The sequence below is a fragment of the Papilio machaon genome, chromosome 3, assembly GCF_912999745.1.
Source record: "Papilio machaon chromosome 3, ilPapMach1.1, whole genome shotgun sequence".
NCBI lineage: Eukaryota > Metazoa > Arthropoda > Insecta > Lepidoptera > Papilionidae > Papilio > Papilio machaon.
Window position 1 is genome coordinate 4,304,752 of NC_059988.1, and position 11,482 is coordinate 4,316,233.

General features: G+C 30.6%; 1 protein-coding gene across 1 annotated transcript; it reads left to right on the forward strand.

Moving 5' to 3' along the window:
• Positions 1-231: 231 nt before the first annotated feature.
• On the forward strand, positions 232-4,382 carry LOC106712244 (flap endonuclease GEN). The gene is made up of 11 exons (XM_014504738.2): positions 232-359; positions 472-566; positions 639-840; positions 922-1,011; positions 1,174-1,327; positions 1,671-1,803; positions 2,016-2,177; positions 2,638-2,806; positions 3,028-3,172; positions 3,327-3,404; positions 3,484-4,382. Exons 1-11 carry the CDS (start codon positions 297-299, stop codon positions 4,380-4,382), a joined length of 2,190 nt encoding a protein of 729 aa, XP_014360224.2. The 5' UTR covers positions 232-296.
• The last annotated feature ends 7,100 nt before the right edge of the window (positions 4,383-11,482 follow it).

Sequence of the window (11,482 nt, forward strand, 5' to 3'; positions counted from 1 at the left end):
ATGCCTATCCATTACAGTCCTATGTTGTAATTTGGCATTTGAAATGTTAGGGTCTTGATTGGTATTTTCAAAAACTACTAGTTTATTTTAGAGCGATGCCAACCAAAATTTTCAAGTTTTATTGAGTTTTTTAAATTTGACTCAAGTTGATTGTCTGGCTGAATGGTATAAAAATATTAAACCTTGTTCATGTTGTCAACTGTCAACAGTTAGAAAACCTTCTAATTTAAATTCAATTCAAATTAAAAAAGATTTGTTATGCGATTTGGTTAATATGGTATTGTAAAAATAAAGAAATGGGTATTAAAGGCTTGTGGGCAGTTTTTGCCCCATATTGCGAAAAAAAATCCTTGCACGAAGTAAGATTGTTGTTACATTATTTTGAAGAATTTACAGGCCCGTTTTTATAAAAATAAACACTATTTTTGCTATTTTTCTTTGTAATATCAATAACTATCCTATTTTAAACAGATCCAGGGTGAAACTGTTGCAGTTGATTTATCGGGATGGATCTGCGATAGTCAAAATGTCACTGATTACTATATACAACCAAAGCTCTACCTAAGGTATTACCTAAATGTTTTATATTATTCTTTAAGTAATATATGTCATAGCTAATAATTATTCCTGATTTTCAGAAATTTATTTTTTAGAACTGTATATCTTATATTAGCTGATATTAAACCAATATTTGTATTAGAAGGAGATGCTCCCGAACTTAAAAGAGATGTAATGGCTGCTCGAAACGCTGTACAATTTCGTGGAGCTCCTTCTCAATCTAGTAAAACTTCAGACAAGCCTGATGTAGCTAGACGAAGGTTTAGAGGTGTCTTAAAAGAGGTGTGTTGGCATATTTTCTATTTAAGGGTAATTGCAGAAACTTATTGTAATTTTGTATAATCATTTTCAAAAATGTTTCAGTGTGAGTCCCTTCTGAAAAGTATGGGAGTAAAGTGCATAAAAGGGAGTGGTGAGGCAGAAGCTACATGTGCACAATTAAATGCTCAAGGTGTTTGTATTTGATTTATTTTTATGTTTTGCTTAAGTAATTAAATTGCGTGCAGCAGTAAGACTTCTTTTTTTCTTGTGGATATTGTCTTATGTTTTCAAATTTCACATTTAAGTAACAAGTAATCCATTTCTTAAATTGATACAAATTGGTATTTTTCACAGGTTGTACATGCAGTGGTATCTCAAGATTCAGATTGCTTTGCTTACGGTGCTCGTTGTGTGTATCGAAACTTTAGTGTATCCAACTCGGCTGGAGGAGGTGCTATGCAGGGTTCAGTTGACTGCTATGATGCTGATGTTATGTTAAAAAGCAATGGTATGGCCAGTTGAATCAAATCAATAGCAAAACTTTTATTTTTTCAACTGTAAACACATATTAGATTAGATAGATAGAAATCTTGAAGTTAACATCAAATTATTAGTCAGTGCCTTTGGCTATTTATACTTTGAAATATCACATCTAATTAATATTATAAATGCAAAGGTCTCGATGTATGGATGGATGTTATCTTCAGAACTGCTTAATAAATCTAACTGATATTTTGTATAGATGCAGAACAGTCTAAAGTCTAAGCCTATGTATTCTCGGCTACTAATTAAGTAGGCGACTGTTAGTAGTTCTTTATTTTCACAATCTAATTTATTGATTTTTGTTTCAGGGTTTGGCCGCAATAAAATGATAGCTCTAGCTTTACTATGTGGCTGTGATTATGGTGTGGGTGCTTGTGGGTCATCTATAAACACTGTTGTATCTTTTTTACATACAGTACCTGATGATCAAATTATACGTAGGTACTAAAATATATACCTGTAAACTTAAAAAATGTATATAATTTTATAAGCATGTTCCAATTGAAGAACATACTGAGGATAGTAGCAAGAGGGAAACTATTTTGTAACTGTTTTATACATTCCATAGAATCTCAAATACAACTCGTCATTCGGGCCTAATTGTGGTTGGTGTTACTGTTTTAATTTTTATTTAGGTAACTTTTTATATTTAGGTTGATATCATGGGTGAGTGACACCAAAGAGTACGAGGAGCGAGGTCGTTGGGCGTCGCTGCCGGGTCGTTGCGACCGCTGCGGACACGCAGGTCGCTCGCACGCAAAGAATGGCTGTCCCGTGTGTGCTACCGGACGCGGATGTGACGATAAGGGACACAAGTAAGAAAAAATTTGTATTTTTAATTTGAGAATTGTTTTTGGTGTTGTCTATTAAAGTTTACAAATATTTGCCTCGTTTAGCCATTTTGTGGTTACTTAAAAAGTGAAGATTTCTCGTAAAAAATCTACACTGCACACTAACACGACTTTAAGTACGGTAATTTCTCATCAATACATAGTATAAAACAAAGTCGCTTTCGCTGTATGTCCGTATGTATGCTTAGATCTTTAAAACTACGCAACGGATTTTGACGCGGTTTTTTTTAATAGATAGAGTGATTCTTAAGGAAGGTTTGTATGTATAATAAATGCATAATATGTATAAGGACATTCTGTAGTAGGTATATTTTGCATTGCACCCGTGCGAAGCCGGGGCTGGTCGCTAGTTAATTTATAAATTTAATTCTCAGAACAAAAAATAAAAGTACATCCGTTTTATAACACCCTGTGTATGTTTCAGAGCTAAGGTTGCAGAAGTGAAGAGAGAATTATCTTTACGTACTAGAGCTCTTTCATGTGGCATGCCTTTTCCAGAACCGAAAGTTATGAAGGAGTTTTTGAATGCAAGCAATGATTACAAAGATCTAAACGATTTAACTACGCCTGTGCCTAGTTTGATACAATTTGTGGTTTGTAATTTCACCATGTAATCTATTCGTTTATATTTTACTGCCCTTCAGAAGTTCCCACTCGGTTTTTTATTGCATATTATTTCAAGTCATCATAGCCTAGCTTTGCAAGTTGTGTACTTTTATTATGTAAACGTCAATATCTGCCAGAAAAACGATTCTATTAAAATTCTACTTTCTTGTTTGTTTTATAACAATGAAATAATTTCCTTTATTTACAGAAATTAATGTGTAGTAAGTTAGACTGGTCAGAAAGGTATTGCGTGGAGAAATTCTTGCCAATACTCACAAAATGGCATCTTCAAGATACAGTAATTTGTAGAAAAATTAAACCAAAAGAGATTAAGAAAAAGAGAAATCCTAAAGGTAATCTGATTTATTATTTATATTATATATGTGATATATTATTTATTTAATGTTTAAATTTACATTTCATTGATTATTTCTTGTATGATATAAGAAAATTTTTCATGAAACTAACATATAATTTTTACTTTACAATATGTTTTTATTGTTACAGGAGTACCAAGTTATGAAGTTGTATGGGATGATATAAATGGGGAATTTGAAGGTCTTATTCCTGATGATCAATTTGAGGGTTAGTAACATTTGTAAATGCTATATAAAGGTGATGATAAAATAAGTAAAATAAGAATTTTCTTTGAATTATTTTACAGATGATGAAGACCCAACAAAAGTATGGACCTCAATTGAAAGACAAGATTTAATGCGTAAATATTATCCAGATTTAGTTGAAACATATGAGGAGTCAATTAAAAAACCGGTTAAAGTTAAGAAAACTAGACAGAAGAAAGATAAAGAAAATCAAGATCCAGATAAACCAAAGAGAAAGTATAATAGAAAGAAGAAAGTTGATGAATTAGAAGTTGTTAATAATTCACTAAAGAGATTAAGTTTAGACGCGACTGACGGTAATACGAATAAAGCACAATTGAGCATTTCTGTTGCCAAATTGAAGAGGAAAATAAAAAATAATTCTAAAACAAAACACATTGATAGTTACTTTAAAAGTAAAAAACGAAAATGCAGTACAAGTAAAATACAATTAAATAATCAAAAAGATGATAATAAAGAAAATAATGAATCACAAAATCATGTAAATAATCATCCACTTAAAATATCGCGTCAAATAGAAACAGAAGTCATGAAGAATAATGTAAGCTTTTTTAATTCAAGTACTGAGGAAGTAGATATCAGTAATCTGTCAGATATAGTTGACCGAATTGTCACGAGAGGATCTGACATTAAGACAGCATCTGTCAACAATAACTTTGTTAAACTTATTTTTGAGAAGAATAAAGTAACAACTAAGAAATCAATTGTGCAAAGAAATTTCATACAAAACAATTGCTCGACTCCTAAAAGTAGTCCTGTTAGAAAGAAAACATCCTTTGATGGATCGAACCGTCAAACTAAAGTGAATACGAGTTATTTCTTTGATAAACTAACTGATGGTTGTGACGCATTCGAAATGTCACTTGAATATAAGTCAAATGATGTGAAGTACGATTGTAATTCAACAGTCGATTGTAGTCTACCCGATGTTATTTTATAACTTTATGAATTTGATATTTAAAATTATAATAATTAGCTTTCAATTACGTATTATTTTCAATGAATTTATAATAAAAATAAACAAAATACTCATTGTTTTATTTTAAATTTTGAACAAAGAAATTTTACATAATTAATATGCTAATGGAATGGCGAGTAGAGAAAAAAACTTAACAATATTTTTACGACTCATTAGATTCAGATTCAAACAGAATGTTGGCGCTATCCTATAAATCATTATGAAATAAAGTCTTGTTTGTTGACGCAGATTTCATATATTCTATTGTTTTATAACTGACAAGCGTCAAAGTTGTTTTCTTTCCGCCAAACATAATATTACGTACTAGCTTTTAGCCGCGACTCCGTCCGCGCGGAATAAAAAATAGAAAACGGGGTAAAAATTATCCTATGTCCGTTTCCTGGTTCTAAGCTACCTGCCCACCAATTTTCAGTCAAATCGATCCAGTCGTTCTTGAGTTATAAATAGTGTAACTAACACGACTTTCTTTTATATATATAGACTAGCTTTTACACGCGACTTCGTCCGCGCCTAATAAAAAATAGAAAACGGGGTAAAAATTATCCTATGTCCGTTTCCTGGTTCTAAGCTACCTGCCCACCAATTTTCAGTCAAATCGATTCAGCCGTTCTTGAGTTATAAATAGTGTAACTAACACGACTTTCTTTTATATATATAGATATATATGGATTTTTAGTATGTGTTTATCAACTGTATTTTATACTAGCAGTTGCCCATGACTTCATCGGCGCGGAATTAAAAACATTCTAATAATAAATATAGCCTACGCCACTCGGGGATAAAGTAGCTTCCCAAAGGTGAAAGAATTTTTCTAATTGGTTCAGTAGTTTTGGTACCTATTCAATGCAAACATACAAACAAATCTTTCCTCTTTATAATATTAAGTATAGACACAGATAACATAATACTAAACTAGTACAGTACAATAGATTACAGCAAAAACAAGTTATATTTAAGACAATAAAGTAAGAAAATAAGAGATGGCAAATAAGATAAGATGGAACAATGATAAAGATAAAAAACAAACATTTTAAGAAAAAAAAATAGCCGACTTCAAAACAAAAAAAACTATCTCAAACAAAATGCGCTTAAAAGTAACTTAAAAAAAAACAATTTCAAACAAAATTCACTCAAAAGTAACATAAAAAAACAATTTCAAACAAAATGCATTCAAAAGTACCATAAAAAACAATCTCAAACAAAATACACTAAAAAGAAACAAAATAATGTCATGAAAACTTCTTTCTTTCTTTCTTCTCTCTTTCAAAAACCCTCTAAACTCTAAAGAAAGTTCTCTTCTTTCTTGTAACATGTCTATATTGTATAATTATTGTTATTTCGCAGTCGGTGTCGGCCGAAGTAAATAGGTGAAATTTTATATTTGAGATGTATTAGACATACTTACGTTTATGTCCCTACTTAGGCCGAAACCGACTCCAAAATAACAATAATTATACAATATAGACATGTTACAAGAAAGAAGAGAACTTTCTTTAGAGTTTAGAGGGTTTTTGAAAGAGAGAAGAAAGAAAGAAAGAAGTTTTCATGACATTATTTTGTTTCTTTTTAGTGTATTTTGTTTGAGATTGTTTTTTATGGTACTTTTGAATGCATTTTGTTTGAAATTGTTTTTTTATGTTACTTTTGAGTGAATTTTGTTTGAAATTGTTTTTTTTTAAGTTACTTTTAAGCGCATTATGTTTGAGATAGTTTTTTTTGTTTTGAAGTCGGCTATTTTTTTTTCTTAAAATGTTTGTTTTATTTCTCAACTTTTAGTGAATTTGAAGTTTAATTACAAATTTCCTTAATACGTATAAGGACATAAATAAGACAAATAAAGAAAAGGACTTTCCTATTTAATATGTGTGTACTTCAATTCAAAAACTAATTTAGAATACACCAGATAACCACTTATCCTTTAAACAATGAAATAATTATCAAAATCGGTATACAAATTGAAAATTAACGAACTAATACATCGTAGCGTGCCTTTAATTTTGTCCAGCCGCGCGCCGCAGTAGCATTTTTCGAATGCGCGTAGTTTTTAATAATTTAATATCTTCCAAACTATTGATCAGAATTACATAGTTTAAAGGCTAATGTAATCTGCATTTAATACTCTAGCCATCAAACATATTTATTTGGATAAGGATTCATATCGAATATAATATAATAGCGCCGTAAGCTTACGACGCTGTTTTTCGTGTGCAATTTAATCGAAGTTTGTTCATAATAACATGGTTTTTGTGAGACATCCATAGATGATAGATATATGCCACCTGAGACTTTTATTTACCAAATTTAAGGATCTATAATTACTCGATACATCATTTTAATGTAGGTCATATAGTTTGACCTACGTAAGCCCAGAAAGAAAATTTGTGCTATTCATTGTAACGCGATGTAGCATTTTTCGTTTCCGCGTAATTTTATTCTTACGATATCTCCTAAACTATTAGACAGAATGATATAGTTTCAATTGCAAATATAATCTACATTAAATTCTCTTGATAATGAACATATTTATTTACATAAGGGTTAATACTGAACTTGAATAATAGCGTCGGAAATAGGGCATGAATTTAATTAATGTTTCTAAAGAAAAAAATGGTTATTGTGAGAAAACTATAAAAGATAGATATATGCTATCGCGGACTTTTATTTAGCACATTTAAAGAGCTACAATTCGCCATACATCATTTTTATGTAGGTCCTATAGTTTAGCCTACGTAAGCGCTGAAAGCAAAAATGTCCCCAATTTCCGCAACAAATTTTGAAGCTATATTCAAAATCTACTAGTCTTCTAGTTATTTAAAAAAAAAACAAAAAAATGGGACCCACCTGCAAGCACTTCCTTTCGATTAAAATAATTTTTATCAAAATCGGACCACCAGGGACCGAGTTTCGCGGTAACACACATAAAAAAAAAAAAAATACAGTCGAATTGATAACCTCCTTCTTTTTGAAGTCGGCTAAAAAGACAATCCATAATTAGAACAAGTATTAAGAAATGGGCCACCGTTCTGCGTGATTACATACATTTTGTTACCAGTTAGAAATTTGAATTAACGAAATAAACTGGAAGGACAGTCACTAGTTCAACAAACTGGAGCTCATATGTGGGCAAATACTCACAACTCTAGAATTTTACAATCTAATGAAAAAAGTTAGCGTGCCTGTAGGAATATGTTGAGAGCTAAAAAAGGATACTAGTACAATGAAAAAATGCATTGCTGGAAACATTGCTCGGTGGTACGTAACATGTTGTTCTAGTTAGTTTTAGAATTATTAGTTCTCGACTGCGGTAAAAATGGATGAAGTTTTAACCATTGTATGAATAGCTTAGTGCAGAATATAAAGTAATTCTAAAATTGCCTTGGGTTAAAAATAAAGAAAAAAGGAGCCATTTAGATGTTATCATTGTCATTAGACATTTAAGTCGTGACAGCTTACTTTGTTTTCTCGCAGTTTCTGCGTATTTAGAAACAAAGACCTTTCATTCGTGATGTAAATAACGTGTATTACAACGAAAAAGCACTTAACGAGCTTAAGTTCTTTGAAACATTGCATCTACAATTACCCTGTTGAGAATACATGGAGCCGAATGCCTGTGTTACATAAAATAAATACTAGACTCACGTTATCTAGTAATAATTAATCATTTTCAATGTTTTCCATTTAAACACAAAGTAAATTTTTACGGGAAGTAATCAGTCAATATATACTTTAAAGTCTGTTATTAGAAAATTTTGTAGATTTTAATGCAATATGTAAAACGAAATTGGTTTTTATTTAAAGCACGTTTTACTGCAGTAAAAGGTTACAACATAGTTGCTGAATTTTACAAGAACGGCAGAGCTCGCTGTGCAAAAATTCGATGCATAATGTCAACACGAGTGACTTTAATGGGCCTTGAGTGAGACCTCCCGCCCCCGCCCGGTATTTAATAAACGCTCGGATTTTCTCTTTGCGTCAGTTAAAAAAAAATCTGATCGCTCGAAACTCGATGGAGATACTGGATTTTTTAAATATTTTATTACGAATTCGAATGTAACTTATTGATATTCACATTTTTATAAAAGTCTATTATCAAGATTATTATTTATCGTATTTTAGGTATGTACTTATAAGTACATAGCTAACGTATCGAGTACATCTTTTTGTGGTACAATCATTTATTAAGAAATTATTTCGGTATCCTTTATTTTTGTAACCGCCTGGAAAATGTAAAAAGTATAGTTTAAGTTCGTTCATGGCTATTTTAAACTTCTTAAAATAAAAACGACTGTTACATAACAGACTAATGCCAACTTTGCACATTGTAGGCTTCTGCGGAACTACGACGGTCTGGAACTTTGAATTGAATAAAAATAAAGACACAAATGTTGGCTTACTCTCTTTCAGAATGTGAGGAAGCAGAGTGTAGAAAAGTTGAGAATAGTTACTTAAATTTGCTTGACTTATACTATCCAAACATTGATTTTTATATATATACTAGCCGTTGCCCGCGAACCCGCCCGCGCGGATTGAAAAAACTTAATAAGTAGCCTATGTGTTCTTCCAGACTATGTTCTATATCTATGCCAAATTTCATCAAGATCCGTTGAGCAGTTCCGGAGATACGTTCAAACCAACATCCATCCAACCATCTAAATATTCGCATTTATAATATTAGTAAGATATGATTATTATTATTATTAATAAATTATATAAAACTTTATATTCAATTACTTTCAGTACTGTTATACAGTTTTTTGCTATTCTCTCTACAATTACTTACATCTCGCCACAAATGCATCCGCAAGGAACTGACCTTACGAAAGCTGCAATTAGTAATGGTTTCACTTTGTATCACGTCCATTTCTTACTCAGCTCTTAGTTCACGTTTCTCTCTAAAGCAATGAAATTTTAATTGTATTTAACTCATATTTATATTATTTTGATATGAAAATTTAGAATTTCATAAAAATATAATATAGTAATTAAATTTTTTAAATAATAATGTAATAAAATCTAAAATTAATTTAATTATGATTTGCTAAATAAAAACATTTTTAATTAGCAAATTATAATTAGCCGTAATTAAATATAAATTGAAGCACTCATGTACATTTTGATAGGCATGGCGAGAGCTTTCACAAGATCAAAGCGTAGACTTTGATATCTCTTAAATTTGCGACACGGATTTATTACATTGTGCTTCTCGTTTGGATGTCATTTGGGAAATTTTAATCTAAAGGTAGACATTTATCACTTATCAATTAAAATATAGCAATTTCTTCAATAAAAATAACAAGTTAGTTGAAATATGTAATATGTGTAATTAAACGTTAAAAACTTAAGTGTAAACTAATTTAATACTGTCCATCCGTGAGGAGTACCCCATGAAGAAGAAATTAAATTTTAATTGGAAATATTTTAATTATGCTTGGGGTGTAAAAGCAATAAAATTTAACGATAGTTTGCCGAAGTATGTCGTAAAGAAAGTAGAGACTTGATTGAGAAGGGACTAAAAACTTACCAAAACTTCCGGTGCAGTAAACGGTAACTTTAGTTTGTGGAAATAAAAAAAGTAATTATAGTATAAACTTAAGTTACCTCTTATAACTTGTTTAATATAAAATCCTTTTAAAGTACAAGAATTATGAACCATTTTAAACATACAGGTTTTGATTTAAAACCTTTAATCAATCATCTTGTACTAATACTCCAGAATTATTACACAAGTACATATCCTCGTGTCAGATAAGTATATACTAACGCAAAAGTTTTTCTTAAAGCTTTACCCTTAAATATTGTATTTAACCGCAGTACACTAACAACAGACGCTCGAAAATTTATCGTATCTTAAATACATTCTAGACGAACATCATGAATGCTACAATGTAGCAGAACTACGTAGTAGTATTGCTACGAGAGTCTACGCGACATTAATGTTTGCAAACAAAGCTAACCGATTTAGTAAATAGTTTTTAGGACTATATCAAGTTAATTCATAATAAACCATTGTTTATTGGTTGCTAGGTTTATTTCAGAGGTTCGGTTTTAAATGTACTGAGAATGCAGAAACTTCTGAAGATGTATTAAAATATTGAATTTATTTTTTTACATGAAATTATGTGTTTCAACTCTTAAATTTAATTGCAATATTATACTTCGAACATTAACAAAGCTATTAGATATGAAAGCTCTACGTTATTTATGTGAAGTTGGCTGCACAGTAATCGATCTTCATGGCAGTGTATCCACCTGAGCCGTAGTTGACGCGCATATCCAACGACGTTAACATTTTTCATTTTAAAATAGAATCGCCTGACATTCTGAAGCCTCTACGGTATGTCTTACTATTTATAACATAAAAATCTAATATGTCACTATATGAAACCCTAATGAATATGGAAATAAAACAAGGTCAGTCTGAAAAATTTATATAAAACAATAATTTTTCTTTTGTGTTTTTGAATTCTTACATAAAATAAAACGACATATTTTTATCATAAAAAAAAACTAAAAATAACCTTTCACAGTAAATGATTATCATCAGATTCGTTCTTCTTTTATATAAATCTATAAAACGCTAGCGTACTAAATGGCACAGCTCTCATGTAGAATTAAATAAGCCTCTTCAATGCTCGAGCTGTCACTTCAGTCAATCTCGTTTTGTTTGCTGCGCGTTTCAGAAACGTATAAAAATACTTTAATTTCTCTTTTAATTTTAATACACGTACTCTGACTTTTTCGAACCTTCGTAACAAGACTTTATGCATCAATTTGTTTTGAAAAAATTACATTGAATTAATTTTTAATAATAAAATCATTTAATAAATCATTTAAGTGAGACGTAATTTTATTGTTTTATGTTGCCTTATGAAAACGTATTGAAAAATATACAACCATAAATGTACAAGATCTTTTCTACAATAATCTTTGAACGTCGCGTCAGTTAAAGCAGTATCGTATCAAAAGTATATTCAGTATAACAAAGTGTACGTTCAGTAGTTCAGTTAAAATGAGAGTTCTATATAAATTGGGTGGTTATGAAACGGCGGAGGTGTTTTTGC

What these genes read in the sequence shown, in the direction of transcription:
- LOC106712244 (XM_014504738.2), top strand. Translation starts at nt 297, where the DNA reads ATGGGTATTAAAGGCTTGTGGGCAGTTTTTGCCCCATATTGCGAAAAA. An exon ending in CAACCAAAGCTCTACCTAAG is followed by an intron (nt 567 to 638) that starts GTATTACCTAAA and finishes CCTGATTTTCAG; the next exon opens with AAATTTATTTTTTAGAACTG. An exon ending in GAAAAAGAGAAATCCTAAAG is followed by an intron (nt 3,173 to 3,326) that starts GTAATCTGATTT and finishes TTATTGTTACAG; the next exon opens with GAGTACCAAGTTATGAAGTT.